Genomic DNA, 24317 nt, shown 5'->3' on the forward strand with positions numbered 1-24317 from the left:
GGAAAACCTTCCTGTATGCAATACCCTGGCTGAAATAAATTTGTCCCAAGGCCTGACTTCCCTCCTAAAGAAGGTATTAGCAGTTCTTTGGGCTGGAAAGGAGAGAAACTGCTATCACTTCCAGTGTGAGAAAGCTCTGGTAGTGTATTCATGCTCATGCCAATATGAGTTTACTTGAAAAGCAAAGACATGGTGTTGAGCATATCTGATCGCTCCTGATCACAAAATATCTGGATTGAGGCAGTCTGTGGAGAGAAAGGTTGATCAGTTTTCTGGCTGCAAGAACGATTTCTCCTGGGAAGGGCTAAAATGTATTTCCCCTAAAGGGAAGAACTGGCCATGACAGGACCCAGGTTTCCATTGTGCCAGATTGCCTCATCTGTTTTTTCTTAATTTTGTTTCATTAGGTAAATGATGATTAGAGTCCATAATAGATATTCCTGTAATCTTTACTGTTTTTGAGAGATTATTTTTAGTTTCTAATTTGAAAGAGTCTTGATTTGGTTTTGTGCAGTATAAGGATATCTAGATACTTAGCTGGATGAGTGAATTTTCTTTCCCTATTTTGTCTTTTTAGGAGGCTTGTGTGTGTGTTGTAGTCTAGTCTCTGATACTCCTCATGAGATCATATACTCCATATATTTTTTACATAAAGGTAAGACTAACTTATTAACTTACTGTACTTTATTTTGGAGAATGTCAGTGTGCTGAAAGAGTCACAGAATTCCTTTCAAAACAAATAACTACCAAAGTCTGCAGACAATAAACTACTGTGGCTGGTGTTTAAAGACAGCAGCTGCCTTTAGCTGCAGAGTTGATTTTCCTGCTGTAGACTTCCTGCCCGATGCTGAGTGAGTAGCTTCAAACCAGTGGCCTTGTAAATGGTTATTAATTTGGTCCCTTATTTCTAGCCAGACTTTCCGGCATGCTGAGCACAGACATCAGTGAAATCTGTGGGAGCTTGCAGGTGTGTTGTACTTATGCCATAAGGCATTTGTATGGGAAAATGGAGCCAACAGCTCTTAGCTTGAATGTCTGTTTAGAACTCCAGCTCAACATGTCATTTTCACAGCAAGAGGTGCAACACCCACTGACTCTAAGAATAGTTGCTGTGTAAGTGGTGCTCTAGCTCTTAAAGTTAAGACCTTTGTTTTTATTTTAAAATAATAAAGGACATTGGTTTTTTTTCCTGTCAGATTAAAAATTCTCATTATCAAGATTTTCTTACTTGATACATGGACAGAGAGGCAAATTATTTTTCAAGTGGGAAGCTGCATAGTATGGAGTATGCGCTTGAACTATATTCAAGTGCACAGTATGTCTCTGTTCTACTCTACCTTAACTGTTTGTTTTCTTGTGTCAGGATGCTTCTCAGATGTCAGAACTGCACATACATGTTGCTTTGCTGCTGGAAAATAACATTTTGTGTTCTTGAAGGCATTAACAAATTGGGAAAAGTTCTTTTTGGGTGTGACCCACTGTGCAGTGCACTGCTGTGAAGGCTGAATTCCCCAGACACACCTGAAGTGTAGCCAAAGAGTTATTGGGTTGCTTGGAGCCAACCATGGCCCTTGTACATCCTGATCTGTGCTAGGAAGAAACTGAGGATAAATATGGTGACATTGACTAGCTAAGTCTGAGATGACCTCAGTGGAATGGAGTTGTTTGGTGCAGAGCTGTTTGTGGGTTCATGTTAAGATTCATCAGTCGTACAAAAGAATTTTAATGGTCCTGCAGTGACTCACAGAAGCAGTGGTATATTGGGTCTGTAACTCACATTTTGGAGTCCATGAGCCATATTTCAGAGACTTTTAAGGAGTTCAGTTTGTTCTGCAGCCTTCTGTAATCTTGCCTGGAAGCTTCCCACCCCTGTTAAAACAGTCACTGCAGCATAAACAGAGAAGTCATGATGTTGCAGTTGAATTCTGCAGCGGTGGTTTTAGCTTGCATGTGCCCATGCTGGCAAGTGACAGACTGGTGATGGTGAATACACTGACTCATTGCAAGCTAACTTCAGTCAGTATTTTGTATGAAAAACTACAATTTTGACACCTCTGCCTCTGTAGTGTTGCTGGTGGTGACTTTTTCTCTTGGTGGTCCTGTAAACTGTGGATCTTATATTGAATTTCTGTGCATTAAGTAGCATCCTAATCATGACACCATACTATAATCTTCAGCTTTTCTCAGAGATGGAGGAAATTTGAGGGCATTGTGTCATTCTTTCTGAGTGCCAGAAGTGTGGTACAAGTCTAGATTAAAACAAAAGCTGTGCTGATGCAAAGCCCATGCAAACATACCAGGTCTGAAACTGGCCTTTGTATAAACTAAGCTGAACTAAATTAGAGCAATAGGGCATGCAGATAAACAAAGTGGAAATTCTTTAAAGCAGTTGAAAGATCACCAAAATGTGAAACACAGCTATATAAAGGATTTGTATTTGGGTTTTTCTAGGGGAAAGGTATTTTTACACAAGCTTGCTTTGGGATGGAGTGCTTCTTTAAGCACAAACTTAGGCTGTGCAGTGCTTGGCTAGTTTTCATACACTAAAGAACTGCACTGTGTAGGTGCCAGTCTACTAAGTGTGCAGGAACTCTGTTTAGGATGGATTAAATCTGTCTGTGCAGACAGCTCCATAAAACAGTCTAAAATATCCCCATTTGGGTGTATGGTCACTGGTGAAGTTTCTCTCTATAAAGTCAGAGGTGGATTGTAACAAATGGTGTTTATTGTTTGAGGTTTTTAAAGTATTTGTATTTTTTCCCAGGTTACAGCAAAACTTTTACAGTTTCTCTAGACAGAACAGAATCTCATCAATTGAAGGAAGTGGCTTTTATGAATCTTGGTAGGTTACTTGTGTTACTTTCCTGTGTGATTGCCATTCTCTGTGTAGTGGGGAGACAAATGGCTAACTCTTCTGTGGAAGGAAAGGATTTTTTTTTTTTTTTTGCTTGACTGTAGGTAGCAGTGTTATTTTGCTGCTTTTCCTCTGCTTGCCTTTTGTATTTGGCATTTGATATTGCAATGCCTCACTATTAGTAGGCAGCTTCCTCTGAAATTGCCTCAGAATCTGTGCTGGACACCAGCTATTGAGTTCTTGAGTATCTCAAGTTTCTTGAATCCTCTCCTGGAAACCCAAATGTACTGCTAGTGTTTCCTGTGTTAATACAACAACAGCATTTGATTAACTCCTTTTATATTTCCTAGATATAATCAATTCCTCACAGAGAAGTGGGCCAAGTTGAGAATCATGTGAAAGAGCCTCTAAAGCAAATAAGTGATCAAGTGTTAAATTGACCACTGTTGTTTCTTTAAATAGACTATTATGTGGCTGCTTATTTGCCTGGCCAGTTCCTGCACCTCCTGAACATTCAGCATCCTGACCTGCTGTGCTATAGTTTATTTCTGACAGGTATAGTAAAACTGCTTTAAGTAATTTCATTGTTGTGGAAACTTGTTCATATCTCTTTACATGAAAGTTGTATTTCTCAATGTTTCCTTCTTGCACAGTGTTCTGACAAAGGAAGGATACTGAAAAAATAAGAATGACATTTTTGCCACTTTCCATTTTAGAAAGAGAAGCTGAACTGGCATTTTTTACTTTATATATTTCATACTTCTTGCTTGTTATGAAATGGAAGAAGACCTTTCACTGCATTTGAAATTCTCTGCCTTGGTTTCGTAGTTTCCCTTCCCCCAGTTTTGCCCATGGTTCTTGGGTCCTCCACTGTTTTCAAATTTCACATGAGATGTAAATTTGATTTTACATTTCCTTCCTCCAATTGAGTTGCTCTAAATGTGTGTGTTTGGAGGGTGTGGGGAAAGGAAATCTGTGTTTCCTTCACCTGATCAGGCTGATGCATTTAATTTAGAGTCATCTGAGCTGTGTGTTACTTCATTTCCAACAGACACGTCTTTGTGAGAAGTGGTTTATTTTTGGAAGTAGGGTGCCTTTGTTTCGAAACAGAAATCTGTTGTTCTGATTGGCTGAAGGAGACATAAATTGTGGAAACTGGTATAGGGGCAGCATCACATGAAGCTAATACCTGTTTTGTATGTGTAATGAAATACTGTCCTGATGAGTGGAAAGCATCACTGCTGGATGGTGGGTCTGATCTCTCTGATGCAAAGGGTTTGAAATACAGTACCTGTATGGTACCATGGTGGTAAACACTAGTACTAGCATGAATAAAATTGTTTTGGTCTGATGCTTCAGTGAATAATGGTAGAGCAGAACCTTCCTGCTCTGGCCATTGGAATTGATGGCAAGAGATCCACCAACAGAAGTTTGTATCACGATTCTGCATGGGAGCAGTTCTGACCTGCACAAGCTGTACCAACAGGTGCTAATTCTAGTGTTGAACTTGTGCTTCTGTTCTTGTGCTCTGCTGTGTTCCATCACACTCTGATTTGCCTTGGAGCAGCATTGTGAGTCTCAAATCTCTACACCTTCTCTGTGTCAGCAATAGGACTGTATGGACTGTACTCCTTTATTGCTTTCTTTATGGAGCCAACACCATTCCTACTCCTCTTCAGCTTAATATCAGGGCAAGTAGTGCAAGGGGCAGACTCTTTCTTACTGCTGGAGGCCTAGGAGTCTTAAGAGAAATACTGGTAGCAGGCAAATTTAATGTTCTTACTCCTTTTTGTTCTCAAACCAATGTTCTTCAGGTGAGGATGCAAGAATTGACGCACTACAAAACTGTTCCATCCGGTCCCCATGGGTGTCAGCAGTCCTGGACTGCGACGCAGGAAGCCTGTACGGCGTGAGCATCAGTGACAGTGCCTTGCTGCAGCTCCTGCAGAGGAGCAAACGAGACTCTGAGAGATTGGCAGCTCTGCATTGTGCCCTGCTCTACTTCCAACACACAGAAGACTTGGAAATGCAGGTGGAAAAAGAACCTCATCTAAATTTTTTTCCAGTGGGTGACATCTTATACAAAGCAGGAGCAGGGCATGAATGGTATCAGCCAAAGAAAAGTCCCAATTCACCTGGCAGTGCCTAGAGGCTTATCAGCTGGGCTGCCCTAAATCCCTTTATCAGTGCAGGCTGTCCTGAAAACATTTGTGTCTCTATCACTACTTCATGCAAAGTGTTACTACCAAAACCAAATGTTCTATACTGTTTTACAACACTTGCTTAAACAGAGAGATGTGACAAGCTCCCTGTTCTCATTCTGACAGATTATTCAGTGGATTTCTGAGAACCTGTCAACATGTCATTCTTTTGATCCCATTCAAGAATTTATCATTGGTAGGTATTTATTTTCCTGCATAGTGAATTTTCCTTGACACTGAAGGAGAGGCCATGGCAGTACAAACTGACTCTTATTTCTGAACTTTTGGTTATGATTTATGTTAACTAACCTGCATTTTGTGGCATTAAGAGACAGTATCAGTAGTTTAGAAAATACATAGACATCTCAAAATCAGATTGGCAATAAAACTTTTCAAATGTATTCTTCTGTCTAATGAAACAAATGGATTCATCATTATTTTAGGTCTCTGGATATTGGTTCCTCAGCTCCATTCTCCTCTAGCTCTAGCCCAGACCATTTTTTTCAAAAGGATTTGGCTTATCATGATACTCTCCTCTAATAGCTGGTTTCTCAGTCTAGCCAGTGCAGAGTCTTTGTACAAAGCACCCCTACAGTGCTGAGCTGTAGCCAAGCAGCTGCCCCAGCCCTGCAGCCATCTGGACTTCTCTTCCTCCTTTTGTGCACAGAATGGGACCAGTTCCACGATGGAGGAAGCTGTTTCAGAGACAGCAGCAGGATTTGTCCCTAAAAAGTGTCAGATAAGAAACAGTGAAGCATACTGTTGGTAACTGATAGTTTATACAATCTCACCCTTATAAATCTTTTTACATTACATTCAGCCTCCCTGTACTGCAGAATGTGTCCAGAAACTCAGAACCTGGATAAACTCCTGCCCTACACATCATTGCATGACTGGATTGGGGTAAGATAACAGCTGGTACTTTAATTAATAGCTAGAGAGTCTGGTTTTTTTATCCTTTAGTACAGCCCATAGCTTGTATATGTTACCTCTTCATAGATAGGCTCCAAATTGGTACCTTTATGCCTGTGCTTTATGCCTGTTTTAGTTTGCCAAGTCTTACCCTTTCTGGTGTTTTCTAGGAGTCAAATTTTTTGTCAACAAATAAAAGCATTTGCAAAACCAAGAACAGTTATTATAATTGAATGGATGGTTAAATAACTCACTTTTCATAATGAAGTGTTATTTATTCTTTATCATATGAAGTTTATAATGGATACAGAATACATTTAACCAGCAAAACCATGCAGTTAATTCCAGGCAAACAGAAACAGTAGAGTTAAGATTTACAATTAAGCTTGCAGAAGTAAAATAATTTCAAGCAAGACTTTACAGTTAGAGCAAATAGTGTCTTAATTTCTCTGCTGTGACACAGTTCTAATATGTTGTTATTTTAAAAATAAAGGCACAGTTTTGGCTAGCTACCTGGTTTCATGGAGGAAACGGATGGTGGAGATTCATTTAAATGCTCCATGTTCTATGCTAAATTATAAGACTATATATAATTTGTCTGTATTTATAGGTTGTTCCTGGAGTAATATGTGCCACAGACATTATTTCTCTACCTGTGTTAGAGGTAAGTTCCAGTATAAAACCACATTTATATTTGCAGATTATTAGCTGCTTTTTCTGTGGGTTGGGGGTGTGCTAAATATTAATGCAGCAGTGTCCCCCCAGCCCTATCCAAAAATAGGTGTGAACAGAAAATTGCCCAGTTGGAACTGATTTATACATTTACTAAAATATCAGTTAAACAGACTCAAAGATGGTGGGTTGGTTTTTTTTGGTTTGGTTTTTTTTTTCCTTTCTGAAGACACCACTGTTCAACAGGGAGGATTATCCACAAATTAATTCTTGTTAATCAGATTGATACCACTTTGCTTTATGACTTTGGTAGCTGAAGGCAGAGCTGGCATAACAGACAAGTAGGATTTCTACATATGTCTGCATGTGCCCACTTGGAGGTCTATTTCATTGTGCTGCCCTTGGTGTAGATGGTTCATGACCCTCTCACATTGTTTTGTCCCGAGCATCCCGTGATTGCACTCATGTCAGGGCTTTGGCTACTAAATCTAGACGAATTCCTGCACAGCCTGGAAGGGGCAGTGGGCTGTATGGGGAGAGCACAGGCTGCTTGGGTAGGAAATTGTACTTCCTGTTGAAAACAGCATGAATGGTTCATCCCATCTTTCCACTCCCTCAGCTCCAGTTTAGAGAAATTCTTGAAATTTTCCTAAGCACTCCCCTACAAAATCTGAAAGAGAATTTTAATGAGCAGTGTGTTGTGGAGAGACACACCAGCAACACATAGGATTAGACTCTGGATACATAACAATGTTGTTCCTTGTAGTTCTTTAAAGAAGTGCTTATAATTAGTCATAAAGCATCACTGTTCACAAAACCTTTTAAAAATCAGTGAAACTGCCCACTGCTCTTTCACTCTGCAGCAGTGTATGACAGCTGTGCTGCAGAGATTCATAGGGCTGCTGTCAGGGAATTGGGCTTTGCATGCTTTGCTTGGAAATGCTGCCATGAGAACTGGAACACCTGGGAAAACCAGATCTTGAGAAAATTTGTGTGTAGATAATCCCTGTAATTCACTGAGGTCAAAGTTAGCAGGACTTTGATTTGTCTGAGATTGAACCTCAAGCCCCTGGGGGCGCATGCCTTTAGCAGCTATACTTCCTGATTGTGGAACTCATTTCCTATTTCTGTCTGAAACCTAAACAGATTGAAAAGGTCAGAGTTGAGCTAAAGACAAATATTTCCTGCTACTTTTGATGGCAAATTGCCCTGACTCTTGCATGAGGACAAAGATGCTAATGCACAGGGTAAGGTTTGATGCTCTAAAACCACACCAGTGTCACAAACCTACCACAGCTTAAGTGGTCAGTTGGTGTTTCAGTCAGTGCATGTTGTTGGCATCAGGAGTCAGACCCTGGTAACAGATCTGGTTCTACAAGTGGTATTTCTGTTGCAGAGATTTTATGGCATTTCAGAGAAACAATGGCTAATTGTTACTTTGAGAACGTTTTTTAAGTTCTCAGGTCCATGAGTTGTTGAGAGCTTTTGGGAGGGCTATGTCCATATTCACATTAAAAGATTGTGGTATTTGGGTATCAGGTGTCACTAAATTCCTGTTCATCAAGATGTACTGGAAAAGGGGGAACAGTTAGTCCAATTGTCCAAAAGCTCTACATAAGGATTGCAATTACTAAGTTTAATTTTTTCCCTCCTTTTTAAGCACAAACCAAACTTGCAGGGGTGCAAATGAGTTCAGTCAGAAAGGGAGAATGCAGGAGGAAGAGGGGAAATAAAGAAAAGAGGAGGAGGTCCAGGGGAAGAGTGAAAATATATAGCGCAAGAAATTGTCAGACCACCAGAAAAGCTTCTCCCTTGTGCTGTGCTGAGCCCCTGGGGTGCAGAGTGGTGTTTTACAACTCTCTCTGAATGCCATCACTGCTGGAGAGACACAGCACTTGCAGTCCAGAGAAACATGGGCCTCTAAAGGCAATTGCTACCCCACATCTTTTCCAAGGGGTGTAGCAGAGAGCTCTTTATCTTCAGTTAAGAACCCACTGCTTATGAAAGACTTCAGAGGAGCTTTTCATGGATTGCAAACTGCTACGGCCTTGCTTTGACTTCTGGTAATACAATGTCTTCTATCTGTCATGCTTAGGTGTTAATTCCTGACTCTCTAGAAATGTCTCCTAAATAAACACCTAAGATGAAGCAGCTTTCTCTTTCTAGTCCTTCCCCTGATGATCCTCAAGAAATAATAGATTTAACTGAAAAAATCCTTTAAACTTTTGACTTTTTAATGAGATCTAATACAATGCATCTTTTTGGGATTAAAAGCAAACACTCAAGTCTGTCCCTTGCTGTTAGAGATTTCATATATGACAGAAAATTGCTGTCTTGCTTCCCCTGCCACGTATCCAAGTCCAGTGTGGCCTGAACACAGTTTTGCTGTGGTAGTGCTATTGCATGGATTGGTCACTAGATGATACCCTTATGCTGTATTTAATATTTCTCTGGTTTCATACTGGTAACATTTAGGCAATATTCTGCAGGAGTAGATCTCACGAGTTAGGTCCAACAGAATGAACATATGATTCCATATGTGATCCTAGTTTGCAGCTGCTAAATATAACTAATATGAAGCAAAACCCAAGATTTATTTTCTCTGCTGCAGCTACAGTAATAAAGTGACAATAGGCACTGGCAGCAAGAGGAAAGTGGCTGACAGGATTGAGTCTTTGAAATTTATTTTCTTTGACAAATTATAGTTTATAGTAGGAAGTGGTTTCTTCCTTTTGAGGTTTTCTTTTAAAGCTATTGTTATTGTAGGATCGTTGAGAGCAGAGAGCAAAATCCGGTATGTTAGTGCAAGTGGAGGAATATTGTGAACTGAAAGGTCTCTTTATTCAAATATTGTTACTGTAGTGTCTGTGTTGGGAGATAATGTATGTTAAGAGAGGCAAGAACAGCTGGTACCATCTCTTGTTTTTTGACAAAACTGTCAAAAAGAATTGCCTTAATCTCCTCTCTTCCTCAGCAATGATTGCATCTTGCCCCCTTTATAAACAGCAGATTCAAATTTTTATACCCAGACCAAAAACTAGTTCAGGAAACCAGTGTGGTTTTGTTTAGATTTCGTTCCTCCTGTCTATTCACAGCTGAGTTTAAATTAATTTTAGCATTACAGTAAAATGCTTTAGAATTGCTATGGAAAGTTTTGCATTTTGTTTCTTTTCTGGGATGAAGGACTGTTGCTTGATGTTGTAAATGGATATTTGCAATCTAAGTATTAATGCAGCTTGAAAATAGTGACATCCTGCAGCTGTTGTGGCTGAGGTGGTATTCCTGTGTTTGGAACTACTAGAAACCTGAAATGGGATTTATTTGACCCAGTGTAAACATTTACATCTAAGTTAGTAGCCTAAGGCTCTTTTTACAGTCAGAGGAAGCCTAGACAATATGGCCAGTGTAGTCTGTGGTGCAGTTCTTCCCATCTCAGACATGCAAATAGGTCAGATGAATTGTGACCCAGAAACACTTGTTTCTTTCCAGGCACCAAATCTTGACCTCAAGTCAAGTAAGTGTTACCATTGCCATTCCATCAGGAGAAATTAGTTTTGGTGCTTTGGTTTAACTTTTTTCCCTTAGGTTGTTTTTACATTAATCAAATGTCTTTGCAGTCCCTTAGTGGGAGGGTGATGAGGTATTTCTTTAAGAGGGCAGCCTGTATTCATGCTTTCTCTGCAATACTTTTCAGTTCCAAAACTCCAAAGGCTTCTGGGAGAAACTCAACTCGAATTTGGAGAGAGTGAAGTATGCAGAGCCACACTTGCACTACCACAGTAACATGCTCAGGAGGGAATGGCGTAACCTTTCAGAGGAGGTGGGTGAGAGGCACTGCAACTGCAGCACTGGAACTCTCCAGAGCTGCTTCTGAAATGGGAGTTTTAAAGTCAAGCATGGACGAGTTGGCTTTTTTATTTTGAAGATAAATAAATGGGAATCTGATTATCAGAAGTGCAAAGACTTGCAGTCATTTCACCTAAGGTGATTGCCTGTAAGTTCTGTTCTCTTAAAGTAATGCAAGGAATTAAAGAAAAGCACAGCTTGCACTGTATTGTTGTGAGGTTTACACGTGTGTGAGGGCCTGTGAGCATAGGCACTTGGTAGATGGTGTGAGGCCCCACTGTGTTTTATTTCCATTCAAAGAGAAAACCAAATTCATTTCTCATGTTCATTCTGTCAGGGACTATTTTATTTGGTCTTCTGTTTTGTTCATTTTGGGATTTATGTTTGTTTACAAACCAGAGAGAGGAGAGAAGAACCACAGCATATTTGAGGAATATTTTTGAAAATGCCAAAAAGTACGTACTGGTTTCTATTATATTTACCCCTTATTTTGTACAAGTATGTTGGAGGATTTAATGTGCCATGTATTTGGTTGATTAGGTATCTGATTAGATACCTTTAAAGAAGATTATCCTAGTGGAAAGCAGTTGTTGGAATCCTTGTAATCACTACAGCATGATCTGAAATACAGGCCTCTAGAGCCAGGGAATTTGTAGTAGATATGAAGTTGTTCTCATGCAACCTAGGCAGGTAGAATTTTTTTAATGCTATCTAGTATTTTTACTACATTTAGTCACATGTGCTGTTCTCAGATTTCTTTAGCCATGTTTGAAAGATCAAAGGCTCATTTGAGTTTTTACTGGTGTTATGAAAGCCTTTAGAGTATTGCATATATGGAGTACACTGATTTTTGTTTCAAACCTCAGGGTGCTTTCTCATCTGGACACTTGGGACTCTGGTAAGTAAAACCTTTCTTGATGTAGGCCTTAGCTGTGAGACTTGGTTTCATTAGAATATTTCCACCCAGCTGTTTTTTAAAAATCACTGCTATGTGTGTTTTCAGTACAGAAGAGTTTGAGGATTTAAGATGAGAAGAAAACTTTAATGTACTGACTAGGAAATGCTTGAAAATTAAGTCCTTAGTTCATATTGGATCTAACAACATAAGGAGTAAAATTTGGGCTGCTAAAGGATATCTTCAGGATTTTTCTTGTGGAGCAGAGTATCAATGACACCATGTTACTGTTGAGTCTTGTCCACTTACAGCTGCCTTTGCAACATCAGGGCTTGTGCAGGAGATTAGGGCTGGTGAAAAAGCGTGGTGTAGAGAGAGGAGGTGTAATGAATCTCCTTAGGACAGAAACACTTGAGATTTTTTGATGCTCAGTTCCTCTGTCACGAATAGGGAAAACTAAATTTAGTAGTGTAGTGTTCCTGCTGTTCACACCTAGTGCATTTTATGTGCCCTGCCACTGTGTGCTGTGACATGATGCTGATCTAAGTGCTGCTTGGGCCTTTTATTACCGCGAATTTTCAGTGCACTCATTTCCAGCCCCTAACAGCAATCATCTGTGTCAGTGCTAGTTATTGCAATGGGCTCTCACTTTGGGACACTTTCAACTTTATGAACCTCAGCTTTGTGTTTTCAAAGGTGCTTTTGATAAAGAGGGCAGATGTTTAACAGTTTCTAGATAATTTTTAAATAGCTGCCAACCAGTAATAAGCATCAATGTAGTGTTTCCCAGTAGATTTGTCCTTGAGTCCTTTAAAATCAACTAGCACAGGTCTTTGTGCTGCTGTAAATATATTTGAAGGTGAGCAAAAATAGGTGAAAATTTTGTAAGAGTTCAGCACTTGGTTCTATAAAATCTTAAGTTGGTTTTATCTACACCATGAAATAGAGGATTGATTTTCTTCCTTTGTTTTAGTAGACAGGAAGCACTGATTAGGAAAAACAGGTTATTAATTTCAGTAGACACCGTAATCTCCTTCCATTTAGATAGAGAAGTGTTCTTTTCATAGTGGTCTGCAAATCTGAGTAGCAGAAGCAGCCAGACCATGGGAGAGAATCAGTGGGAGGTGATTCTGTGGACTCTTTGCTTTCTGTCTAGTCATTTCCGTGGAAAACCCATGCAGCTGCTAGAGTTTGTATGTTTGTAAATGACAAGATCTAAGTAGCACATTACCACTCGTGCTACCAGAAGGTTCTCTTTGCTCTCTTGAGTCGCCACACTGTGATAACTCTTACTTAAATATCAAAGAGAAGAAGAGGATGGCAGATAAAGGGTTATTTTCCATTTTTCAGTTTTGTTATTCAGCCCATGGTTCTTCAGTGTCTTAGTTCTGAAGCTGAGTAGATCAAACCACAGCTTCTGTTTGCTTGTCTGTTCCTAAGTGCTTTTGAAGCTGGTTGAATTCTTGTGATATTTCTGTAGTGCCACGTCCTTGAATGATTGTTGCTCTGTTTGTTTTAGAGGCGAGGCTGGTACCTCTCTTTGAAGAGGAGGATTATCAGCAGCAGTTGCTCATGGGACTGGTATGTGCTTTTGTCAGTGTGCACTAGAGGCCGCGCAGGCTCCACAGACGTGTGGAGAGTGATCTTCCAAGTCCCAGTGCTGCGTGGAAGCTCGCTCAGGGTAGCTGGGCAAACATGGCATTTCCCAAATTTTGGAGTTCATTGTCGTGATATTGTCTTAGCAGATCCTCGTAAGGCATAGGGGAAGAGTAGGATTAGAAAGTTGATTTGTCAAAATGCTTTTTACCAATTTAACTTAGGGCAGAAACTGGGAGGTCCTTTTAATCTGTCAGTTATTTTTGGACTAGTTTATGCCTTTAAAAGATATATAAGTGAATTCCCCCCCTCAGCTTCTCTCAATTTGATGAGCAGAGATCTTGCTCCTCAATTTAACACCTTTTTTACTGTTTCTTTTTTCTTCTACCTCACTTCTGAGACTGCTATGGCCATTCTGAGGTCCCTTTTTCTTTTGCACTGCTTTAGCCAGTGATCTCCCTAAAGGATCTACCATCTAAATGCTTCTAGGCAATAAATCCTGTCTCAAATCCCTACCTGTCCCCCCTCTGTCTAAATACACATCTTGGCTTATCTCCTGTTCTTTTAAAATCAACTAACTCTTCAGCATGCACTAGAAGGTCTCAGCATTGAAGAGCAGATCAACACTGTCCTGTCTGTTTACATCTGAGGCAGATTTTCCTTCTTTGCAGTCATCTTCCTGTTTCCAAGTTTTGCCTCTCATTCTCTGAAGCTTCTCTATGTTCTTTGCCCTCTGTTTATTCAGACAGATCCAGAAAGCAGGTCACTTTATCTGTGCCTTCCTCATGCCTGTATTGCTGTCTTGACACACTGAGATTGATCTACATATAAGTTCCTTGAGGCAGATTTTTATTTGCTCCAGTTTCACTCTGAGCTTCTTAGTAATTCTCAGAAGAGAGACCGCGTGGACTTGAGTTGCAGTCTGAAGCTACATGAGGTCAGCAAATATTTCAGAAAGGAGAGAGTAGGGAGTGCCATGGACTGTATGCTAACAAACACCCAGCTTTAATGACTTCACCATTAATGTTTAACCTGGAATTGCCATTAATCACTCTGGTTCTCAGGTTCTTGGCAACTACCACAAATTGTACTTGTGCTAGTTTTCTCTATCAAAAAATCTCTCAGGTTTATTTGTAATAAGTATGTATTTTTAGGATTCAATGTTCGTATTTAAATCCTTTCACCCTGTTCCCTTGGCTTTACACAGAGAGGTATGAAAACTGTAAGCTTTTTTTTTTTTTTTTTTTCCCAGTATCATTGAAAGTTCAACTTAGTATTAATTTTGCTGAATTTGCACCAAGTAACCATTTTGAATATTCACATCTGCTGCTGTGTTTAGCAAGATTGTACAGTAGCCTGGGATCTCAATCTGAACTGGAGTTTTGTAATGGGGAGATGTTTTGTTGAGCCAGTGCTTATTGAAACGGCCCTGCACCTGCTGCAGCTTTTGTGCCTCTTTGAAGATGCCCAACGACAACAAATTGTTGGCTTTTTTCCCTAGATGGTTGCTCAGCTGAAGGATCACCTTATGAGACATCTACAATATGTTGGAAAAAAGAAGATTGACCAAATTGTTTTGGATTACGTTGCAAACCTGGTTAGTTTAATTTCATAGTCACTATTGTGATCAAGTGTGTGTTTGTTGGATTGCATGTCCTTGGATGTGTAATCTCTTCCCACCAATATATAGCATATATTTGGTGGGAAGAAATTATTTTAAAGATATTTAAACATATTTTTCAGTCTAATATTGTATAAATTCATAAAGAAAATGAATATTATTTAAATATTATTAAAAGAGTTTTACCAGTCACTCAGAATACAGAAGAAACAGTTCCATTTACAGCTTGTGCAAATATGTTCTACTTCCAGAAATAAAATGGGAACTCATCCTTAGTGTTTAAAGCCATTAGATCCATTTGGTTTCCTGTAGAACACATTGCTGCAGGTCTTGAATAATGAAAGTGCCACCAGGGGAAATAAAAAATGAACAAAGAAAGACGTCACTACAATCTGACAAGGGGGTAAATCACCACCACTCCTACACAGTGCCTTTGGTGGACTGTGTGTGTGACAGGAGATAGTTTTGCATGAAGAAATCTTTGTAATCTACTGTGAAATACTTTTTTTCCAAATTCTTATTTTTCTGTCTTTCACCCTCTTAAGAAACCTTTAAGAAGAAGAAAAGCTACAAAGACCATTAACTGTCTTGCACAGAAGTTATGTACTTGGTTTTGTCCATCTTGTAGTGGTTTCACGTTCACTAAATTCTGATCTTAGTACTTACTTTTTCTGTGGGAGAGAGACTAGGAGAAAAACAAAGCAGGCTGAACTTCAAAATTAACAAATAGTTTATTAACATACACTAAAAGAATAGGAAAAAGAAAGTTGGGGGAAAAAACCCACTAAAAACAGAATGAAACTTCAAAAGCACTCTTCCCTCTCCTGACAAACTGTTCACTTTCTTACAAAACAACATAAAAAGACAAAACTTGTAATTTTCAGTCAGTTTCACTATCTGACAATAGTGTTTCATCAATTTATTAGGGGAAGAGTATCTTTTAGAGTCATGGATCTCACTGACAACTTAGAACAGTTCTCTTGTGGGTTTTAAACTGTCACAAAAACAACCGCCCGGAGAAACCTGCCTTTGTGACCCTCCCATTAGCAGGTTCCCAAGCCGCTGATGGATCATGGGTCTTAGACTTTTGCATACTGGGGTGTCACCTTTTAAAGATGAATAACTCCAAAGCAAAGGATTCTTCACTTTAAGGTACAGAGATAGCTCCTCACTTCTTCACTGGCGCAGAAGACTTCTCATCTTTATCTCTGTTCAAGCATCTTATAGGATTAATATTACTTAGTCTATCATGAACACATCTGCTTAAATCCACACACAAATTAAAACAATCATCTCCCTAAATGCATATCTTTCCCATGATTTAAAGGAATGATCTAAATATAGAGTTCATTTCCATGGCTCAAGTAAGAATGGAACAACCAACTCTTCAACCCTCTGTCCCAATAGTCTTTTCACTCTTGCTCCACTGACTTCATGCTGTTGTTCTTTATGTTCACTCTGTCCTTTCTTATTCTCTCAGAGAAGGCCCAAGCTCTGGAAGCTTCATGTTGCCAGGAAAGGGTTAAATCTGCTCAGAGTCTTTGTCTCTCTCTCTGTAGCTCATGGTATTAGACGTTCAAGGCCGCACTAGTGAGAGAGGAAGAACTCACAGAAACATCAGAGATCGGAGCCCTCAGGCAGTCTGGAATCACAAAAAACCAGGCAGGATCATAAACGCCTTCTCAGCCATCCCTTGGTGTAAATTGGGGTGGCTTCGGCCCAAGTGGTGCCCATAGCTCTTATCAGGGGCCCAGCAGAGATCTCACCCTGCTCCAGAGAAGTCTGAAGAAAGCAGCTGTTGTAAAACAGCAACCTCTCCTTCTCCCTCCCCTTCACCTGGGAGCCGATGGAATCCAGCCAGGCCTCAGGCCAGCTCCCAAAACAGGGGAGCAGCAGGCCCAGCTCGATGTTACCTGTCTCTGTCTGGCCAAAGGAAAGAAGAAAAAGGACCCACCTACAGCAAATCAAGGGGTTTTATACAGTACTTCCCAAAGTTGTAGCCAACAATTTTCAGTGGTTAGAACAGACGCCAATACTCCAACTAACTCTCTGATAGGTCCCTGTCTTTTCTAAAGCAATTCCCAGGTCCTGACCTGGAGAATTATTCTACGTTCTTCTATAACTAAAAAACCAAACTGTACTAACCCATGACACATCTCTAGATCATGTCCTTTAAGTGCAGAACACAGAGTCCTCAAAAGCCTGCATGGCAGCTGTAAATCCTGTTCTTTGTGCCATCCCTGCCCCAGTGTTCAGCAGAAACTCCCCACAGTGCTGTTTTCTAGGGATGAAAACCTTGGGAAACTTCCTTGAGGCTACTGATGCCTGCATCTCCTCCAAAGTCCTGTGTGAGTCAGTTGCTGTGTCAGTGTCACAGTGTTCTCTGAACCACTGCAGCCTCACTGCGACAACCTCACAAGTTGTTTCACTGGTAATTGGCAGACTTTCATGTATCTGTGTAGGAAAGAAGCTAAAACTAGCGGCTGATTCAAATAGGACCAGTACAACATGAACCAAAGCTTTGCACCTGAAAATGGTACTGAGAAAAGCCCAAGTGGAACATTTTTTTCTCCTTTTGTTCAATTTTTAATAACAGCTTGTTCACTTTTAGTAAAAACTAGGATAAAAAATGTGAAAACATCTATTCAACCTTGATCTGCAAGGCTGTAGACTAATTATTGTAGACTAAATCTTGCAAAACAAATCTCAGCCCTCCCCACAAGCAAACTCTCAGGACTAATTCTCACAACTCAATTGACGGGCGTATTCTTAGAAAAGCTACTGTAAACAAAGATAATGAGCCTCTAAAAATTGCTTCTGCTTTCTGCTGGTGCATCTTAGATAACTGTTTGGAAATATTTAGAAATTATTTCCTTTTTAAACTTGTGTTTTCCCTTATCCTAATTAGAAACTCTTGCATCTCAAACCTTTCCATATCCTAAATGTTTCAGAGTTCTTCAGGAGGATGAACTGGTTTGAGTCTTACCACAGTTCTCTGTAGCATCAGCAGTGAGTAGCAGAGCTAGTGAAACTAATGAAACAGGAAGAGACTTGGGAAATTTGTCTGTTTGCTTTCATAAAACATTTTGCATTATATTTGCATTATTATTTGCATTCAGGAACCCAGGAGTGGCTGAGATTAGGCTCTGTGGTGTGTAGTCACTGCATAAATCAATGGCAGCAGAAGTTGGAGAAGGCAGAACTTGGGAGCACTGGGAGTTTCTTATGAAGCAGGCAAAGGCTGGTTGCTGTCAGAGCTGTGTGTTCTTGTATACAGAGCAGTAACATGGGGAAGTGTGAGTGACACCTCAATGGGAGTTCCTTGTTTGCTGAGGAGCTCTGCAGAGCTGGAGTGTGCCTGGTTCCCAGTCCATGTATCACCTCTCCTGCAGTGGTTGTTGTGTGTTCATAGCCTCTATCCCCTCTGCAATCACTTTATCTTAGCTTTGCTCCATATCTGTTTCTCTCACTCTTCATTTCAGTGAGGCAGGAAAGGGGAGAAATAACTTACAGAAACGGTGTGGCATTTGCTGCCCTAAGAGCAAGTGGAAGGGGAGGCAGGGTGAGCAGGCAGACCTGAATAAACTGCTGAAATTTCTTTGCAAGTTGTTGCAGTAGCTGCACGTTTTCCCCTGATGTCTGTGGCCAGCTTTCATCTCATGTAGGATCAGCGGCAGAGGAACAGAAATAGACACCATTTGGATTTGAGATTCCTCAGGAGGACTGTGTCACACTAGTGCACAGGAGAGGATCTGAAAGACAGCAAGACCTTGTCACACTCCCTTTTCTCCTTTGCTCCTGGTTCGTTTATCTGACTGCTTTAGAGTCTTTCCTGTAGAAACAGCCAAGGGAGCTGAGCACTTGTAGTTCCCAATTACTTTAGGGGAACCAGTTTCCTTGGGCACCATTGCCTGGAACTGTAGATGTTTCAAGACAAGGTGACAGCACTGTCAGTCAAGGCCCTCCTTGTGCTATCTTGCTGTCATGTGTTCCCTCATTAGTTCAGAGCACTCCAAGGGAAATGGCTTCATGTATGTGCTCCAAAAGTCTTCTTATTGTGTGCCTGTCACTCAGTGGAAAATGGCCTCTCCTGTTAACGTGGCTGCCCCAGACACGCACTGCTAACCTCAGACAGGAAGCTGCCTGTGCTCCTTCCATCAGACAGATAATGCTGCCTTCCTCTCATGCACATCATCTTGCATGTTATGTTCTGAAAAAAAAGATTGAGATGTGGGTTATCTTTCTGTATGCATTTTCTACAATGCCAGGGGTAGATGTTGATCTGCAAAGTGAGATGTGCTGGTAGTGAGGGTGTCACATCACAAACATTCATGTATTCAAGATGCAAGTATGTTGTGGTAGCTTGGATGATTATGACTTTAAAAGTTGTTAGCTTTCTGTGCCCTGTGTTGTTAAGCAAAAAATACTAATTTGAAGTAGCATGGTCTTGAAATGCATTTGTGTTGCACAAATAATAATTGGTGATTTTGGAGCTTGTAAGAACCTTCACTTCAGCACTGATCCTTCAGATCCAGCTGCAGAGGCCTTAGCTGTACCCTCTGTGCTGGCAAGAGGTGAAATTCGTTCCAGCAGCAGGTGTGGTTCTTGTGACCCTTCCCTGGAAACTGGATATCACTCATTCCCTAGAAACCTTGCTATACTCCAGAAAGATTACATTGGATCTTTCCACTGCATCTAGAAAGCGTGGAGATGGCAAGTATTAGGTATTTTGCATCAGGCAGCTGTGCAAGCCTGGCTCAAGTCATGGTGGACAGGAAAGGTGCTACCTTGCACAGCTTTCTGGCCAAGGTGCAGAGGAACACTCAGGAGCATTACTGAAGATGAATATTCCAGTTCTGGCCTTTGCATGCGGATCTCTCCTGTGTGTCCTGCTTCCCTCTTGGTCAGAACCTGTGATGAGTCAGACAATGGAGAGAGCAAAGAAAAAGGTTCCTAACTTCTTATGATGCCTCTTTGCAGAACAGGGGTCAGACTAGTTTCCTGAGTTTCCTGGGACTGATTGATTGCTGTGCTTTGAGGGCCAGAGATAAAAGGTGCAGAGGAAGTGTCTCGGTTGTGTTACTGAGATGTGGAAGTGGCTACACATGACAGCCATGAGGAAGTTATTTCAACTCTTCTGTGCATGGTTTTTCTTTCAGCTGCAGAAGCTGAAAAGGCCCAAGTGAGAACAGGGCTTGTGGCTTTGGTATATGCTGACTGTGTATGGTGGACGTCAGTTTGGGAGCACGAAGAACAGCAACATGGGCCAGGGGATTGTTTCACTTCACTGGGGACCAAAAGGAAACTCAATAGACGAAGAGAGGCATTTGCTTGTCTCATTTTTCCTCCTTGCCAGGACTAGATCTGTGATTCCTCCTGCAGACTTTCCTTGGCAAAGTGAACATTCCCCTGTCTTCAACATTATCCACTTTTGCCGAGCCCTTGGGGCTATTCCTTGCCAAATGCTCAGTCACTTGGATATGCTGTTTTTGCTTTCATGGCAAACAGATCTTTGAGAATTTGCTGCAAGAGCTTGAGATCAGTTATCTTCAAGAAGCACAGTGTGTTAGGTTGCTGTATGTCTTGCATGATGCTTTGATAAGCTGGAAGCACTTTAAACTGCTGGAATAGGGCAATTTCATTACAATTCGCATTTTAATAACTTTACATTTTAAGGCCCTAGAGAAAAAAAATGAAGACTTAGTAGGAGTCCCATGAGAAGTGTTTAACATAAACTGGTGTTGTAAAATGAATGAAGGCCAAGGGCCTGCTGTACTCAGGCTCCTGAAAACATCCCCTCTTCTCTTTTTTGTTTTAGTTGAATCTGGTGCATCGAATAATGAAAGAAGTTTGGAGGAGATACCAGCTTCATTCCTGTATCTTCTGCTTGTGAGCAAGTGATTTGTTAAAGTTTTCAGCCTGCCTTTTACATTATGGGCATAATGATTTTGGTCTTCATCAGCAGAACTCCTTTGAACAGTCAGTGCTTGTGCTGCTGTCAGTGTCAATGTTACTGTCACTTACTCTTCCTAAGGATCCTGCTGGCTCTCTCTAGGCCAGTGTGAATATTAACCACACAGGCAGTGTCGTGGCTGGAGTTCAAACTTGCCCAATTTGGAATGGTCCTAAGCTGGGTGGTGGGTGTTAAACACCTGTAAAAGCCAGGTCACTTACACAGCACCCTTTTACCTATTGCTGCTGGTTCCAGCTACTGCTGAGAGCCTTGTAAATGTGCATCAGTGTGGGGAGGAGACAGGGACACCACAGACTGTGTGTCTGCAGCACTGGGCAGCTGGTGCTGGCTGAGACCCCTCAGGAAACAAGGCAGCATCCCTTGGCCCTTCACCCCAAAGGCAAGCATTCAGTGCACTCCCAGTATGGCAAATTGACCCTGTCTGCAGGAGACTGGGGGTACCCGGGGTTCTTAATGTGCTTTGTTAACTACAGTGATGAGAGAGGAAGTGCAGGAGAGTTTGCAGTGTTCCACATCATGAGTCGGATTCTGGAAGCAGCAAAAGGCATGTGCATGCCTTTACCTCCTGGTAAGTTCTGTGTTTTGCTGTTTTGATCATGGGTGAGGAGAGCAGTGCTATTAATTCCTCCCAGTACAGCACTGGTTGCAGCACGTGTCCAGTTAGCTTTGGCAGTACTGACATCTGTTCAAGTCACTTAGAGAGGGGAAGGCCCTTGACAAACCTGTACAAGTGAAACGAAGCAAAACCAAATAGCTACTGGAAACAGAGAAAGCTAAACAGAGGATTCCAGTGGAATGCATGGGTGCAGTCTTATCTTAGAACTAAGTTTTAGACTCTGTTCACATACATATATTTTTAGACAACTGGGCTTCAGTGTCAAGAGCTACAAGGGAAAATCCTATCGTGTAGCAGATCGAGTGTTTTTTTTCTCGTGCTCTTGCCCTGCTAATAATTTTCATTTTTTTCCTGAAGGGATTACTTCCAGCCTTGATGGAAAAGCTGGTCTTGATAGTAGACTTTCACTTCCTATAGCTCCTCATAATTATTTACAGCATTTTCAAAGCACTTGCTTATTTTCATTAGGGAAAGACTTCTTGACATCTTAATATCTTAATGCTTTCCAATTCTGTTTGACTCTTTCTGGGGTTTATTTCCTGATCTGTCTTCAGTCGTTGAAAATGCTTTTGGTATGAGTTTGTCCCTCAGTCTGTGTGGGCACAAATGCTGCCACGCAGTAGTGTTACATGATAACAAGACCATCATCAGGCTAGTGTTAAAGGAAGAAGCTGAAGTGTTAACTCTGCCTGTGGGACTGTCTGGAAGGCAATGACATCCTGAGAGTGGTGAGGCCTCTGGTTTTGATTAATTAGGAGGAGAGAGGGAGATAAAAGACTAATTGATAGAACAATTCAGATGTAAGGCAACAGCTTGGAGACCTTTAGTGACAGTGTATGACTTTTAATAACTGTTTTTAATCCCCTTAGCTTTCTTACTTCTGACAAGATTGTACTTGAGAGAACTTAAAGGTTGTCTAAATAAGTCCACATGACTTGATAAATTGATTTCTTCACCAACTGTAAACAATCAGAAATCAAGGGAAGTGATGGCTTTAGCTAGAGTAATTCCAGTCTCTAATAGAGAATTAGAAAAAACTACATATCGTACCAAACAAGTTTGTCTCTTTCACAGGTTTTCACACTCTGCACCTGGGTCTTGGTGTTCGGTGTCTCCCTCTGCACACCCTCCTGCACTATATTGACAATGGGATCTTGCAATTGACAGAAACATGTGTCAGGAAATTGCTGAAAGGTACGGTGAGCGTGGTGTTTCATTTGTTACCAGCCAGCTAACTGGGAGTGTTGTCCTTCGAGCCACTCCCCTTGGACTCAGGTTTTATTGCCCAGGATGCTCAGTTCTTCTCAGAGTGTTGTTTCAGTGAAGGCTGGAGCTGATGGTGTTGCCTGCCTGAAAGGAGAAAGTTAAGGCTCAGGCTATGTGATTGGCCTTACCACAGCACATAAAGAAATATCTGTGTGAGAGAATTTGAGTCTGTAGTTTTTCCACTTGGGACTTCTTAGAAAAGCAAATACTAAAGATCATCATAGGATTTGTTGGGGAATTTCTGTGACTCTGTGAAAGTGCACACCTGTGTGTGAGGAAGTTAGTCTGCTATCCAGCCCTCAGCTTTTGCTTTATGTTTGGAACAGAGGAACAGCCTGTCATGCTGACCTCATGGCTGAGGGAGCAGATCATCTTGAGTGCCGTCATATGGTGTGTGTGGGCCAGCCAGGGATCAGACCCAGCCAGGAGGGGTTTCTGAAGGGCAGGTCCTGCTTGACCAGCCTGAGCTCCTTCTGTGACCAGGTGACCCACACAGTGAATGAGGAAAAGGCTCTGGGTGTTGTCTACCTGGACTTCAGTAAAGCCTTTGACACCATTTCCCACAGCATTCTCCTCAAGAAACTGGCTGACCATGGCCTGGATGGGAGCACTGTTCACTGTGGATAAAACTGGCTGGACAGCTGGGCCCAGAGAGGGGAGGGAATGGAGTTACATCCAGCTCCACTGGGTGCCTGGTCTCCAGTGGGGCTCCCCAGAACCCAGTACTGGGGCCAGTCCTGTTTAATGTCTTCACCAATGATCTGGACAAGGGGATCGAGCGCTTCCTCAGCCATTTTGCAGATGACACCAGGTTGGGTAGGAGGGTAGGAGGGCTCTGCAGACAGATCTGAACAGGCTGGGCTGATGGGCTGAGGTCACTTGTGTGAGGCTCAACAAGGCCAGGTGCTGGGTCCTGCCCTTTGGTCCCAACAACCCCAGACGGCATCACAGGCTGGGGCAGAGTGGCTGCAAGGCTGCCCAGGGAGTGCTGCTGAACATGAGCCAGCTGTGCCCAGTGATGTGCTATGTCCAAGAATAGGGACAACAAAATAACTTGATAAATGAAATATAAACTTGGAGAGTTGTACTCAGTCAAAGTGCATTTGAATTACTATATAAATTTTTATGGTGAAGTTATGGACAAATATACAGAAATATACTTGTACACATGATATAAATGTAAATAACAGCCCTTATTTATGTAATATAATGTAAATAATAGTCTCTACTTTAAATTGAAATTTTCATTCCACTAGGGAGGTGATGTTTATTCAGGATGTCTTCAGTGAAAGATGAAAGTTTGTTATGTGACTACTGTTTGTTTGATTTGCTTTTATCCCTGTTGCTTATAGATCTGGATGACACTGAACAGAATGAAAAGCTGAAGTTTAGTATTGTCATGAGGCTTCCAGAGGTAACTAATGGCTTTAGATGTAATTTCTTGGATTTTGGAATTGATAGGAAATTCCTCCTTATGCATATGGTTAAACCAATCAAAGACTTGACTGTGATTCAATTGAGCCTGATTCAAATATAGCCAGAACATCCACAGTTTCTCCATCTTCTGCTCCTGGACTTTAGGATACCCTGGTAACTTAAATTATAGATTTGTCCATAGTGTTTTACAGAGTCTCCAGTATCCTAGAGAAGTTAACAAGCCTGACAGTTCTGCTGAGTACTCATTTGCATAGGACAATGAGAGTTTAAAGGTGCTTTTTGGGGGTTTTGTGTGTAGTTTTTAGCACGAGTCTTTCTCACAAGAGCTGATTACTGGTCCTCCATAAAACGTTCCAGCAGAATGGGAGATGCACTTCTCCCCTTTTGCTCTTAGTGCACAGCACAGGGCTGCAGGGGAAGCACAAGA

The 24317-nt window shown here is 41.3% G+C and overlaps 1 protein-coding gene across 3 annotated transcripts in view; it reads left to right on the forward strand.

The window, feature by feature from the left end:
• The window catches only part of GSAP (gamma-secretase activating protein), a 46133-nt gene that overhangs the window by 18236 nt on the left and 3580 nt on the right, over positions 1-24317 (forward strand). For all 3 annotated transcript variants that reach the window (XR_005700445.2, XM_040061363.1, XM_040061362.2), the window contains exons 13-28: positions 578-655; positions 2765-2842; positions 3317-3409; positions 4669-4886; positions 5182-5251; positions 5876-5958; positions 6578-6631; positions 10334-10459; positions 10885-10940; positions 11352-11383; positions 12900-12961; positions 14478-14573; positions 20416-20486; positions 21045-21139; positions 22262-22381; positions 23806-23867. Coding sequence is in view for 2 of the 3 variants with exons in the window: in XM_040061363.1 (XP_039917297.1) it covers positions 578-655; positions 2765-2842; positions 3317-3409; positions 4669-4886; positions 5182-5251; positions 5876-5958; positions 6578-6631; positions 10334-10459; positions 10885-10940; positions 11352-11383; positions 12900-12961; positions 14478-14573; positions 20416-20486; positions 21045-21139; positions 22262-22381; positions 23806-23867 (1394 nt within the window). In the remaining variant the exon portion in view is untranslated. The remainder of the gene's footprint in view (positions 1-577; positions 656-2764; positions 2843-3316; positions 3410-4668; positions 4887-5181; positions 5252-5875; positions 5959-6577; positions 6632-10333; positions 10460-10884; positions 10941-11351; positions 11384-12899; positions 12962-14477; positions 14574-20415; positions 20487-21044; positions 21140-22261; positions 22382-23805; positions 23868-24317) is intronic.

This window comes from Hirundo rustica, chromosome 4, assembly GCF_015227805.2.
Source record: "Hirundo rustica isolate bHirRus1 chromosome 4, bHirRus1.pri.v3, whole genome shotgun sequence".
Taxonomy (NCBI): Eukaryota; Metazoa; Chordata; class Aves; order Passeriformes; family Hirundinidae; genus Hirundo; species Hirundo rustica.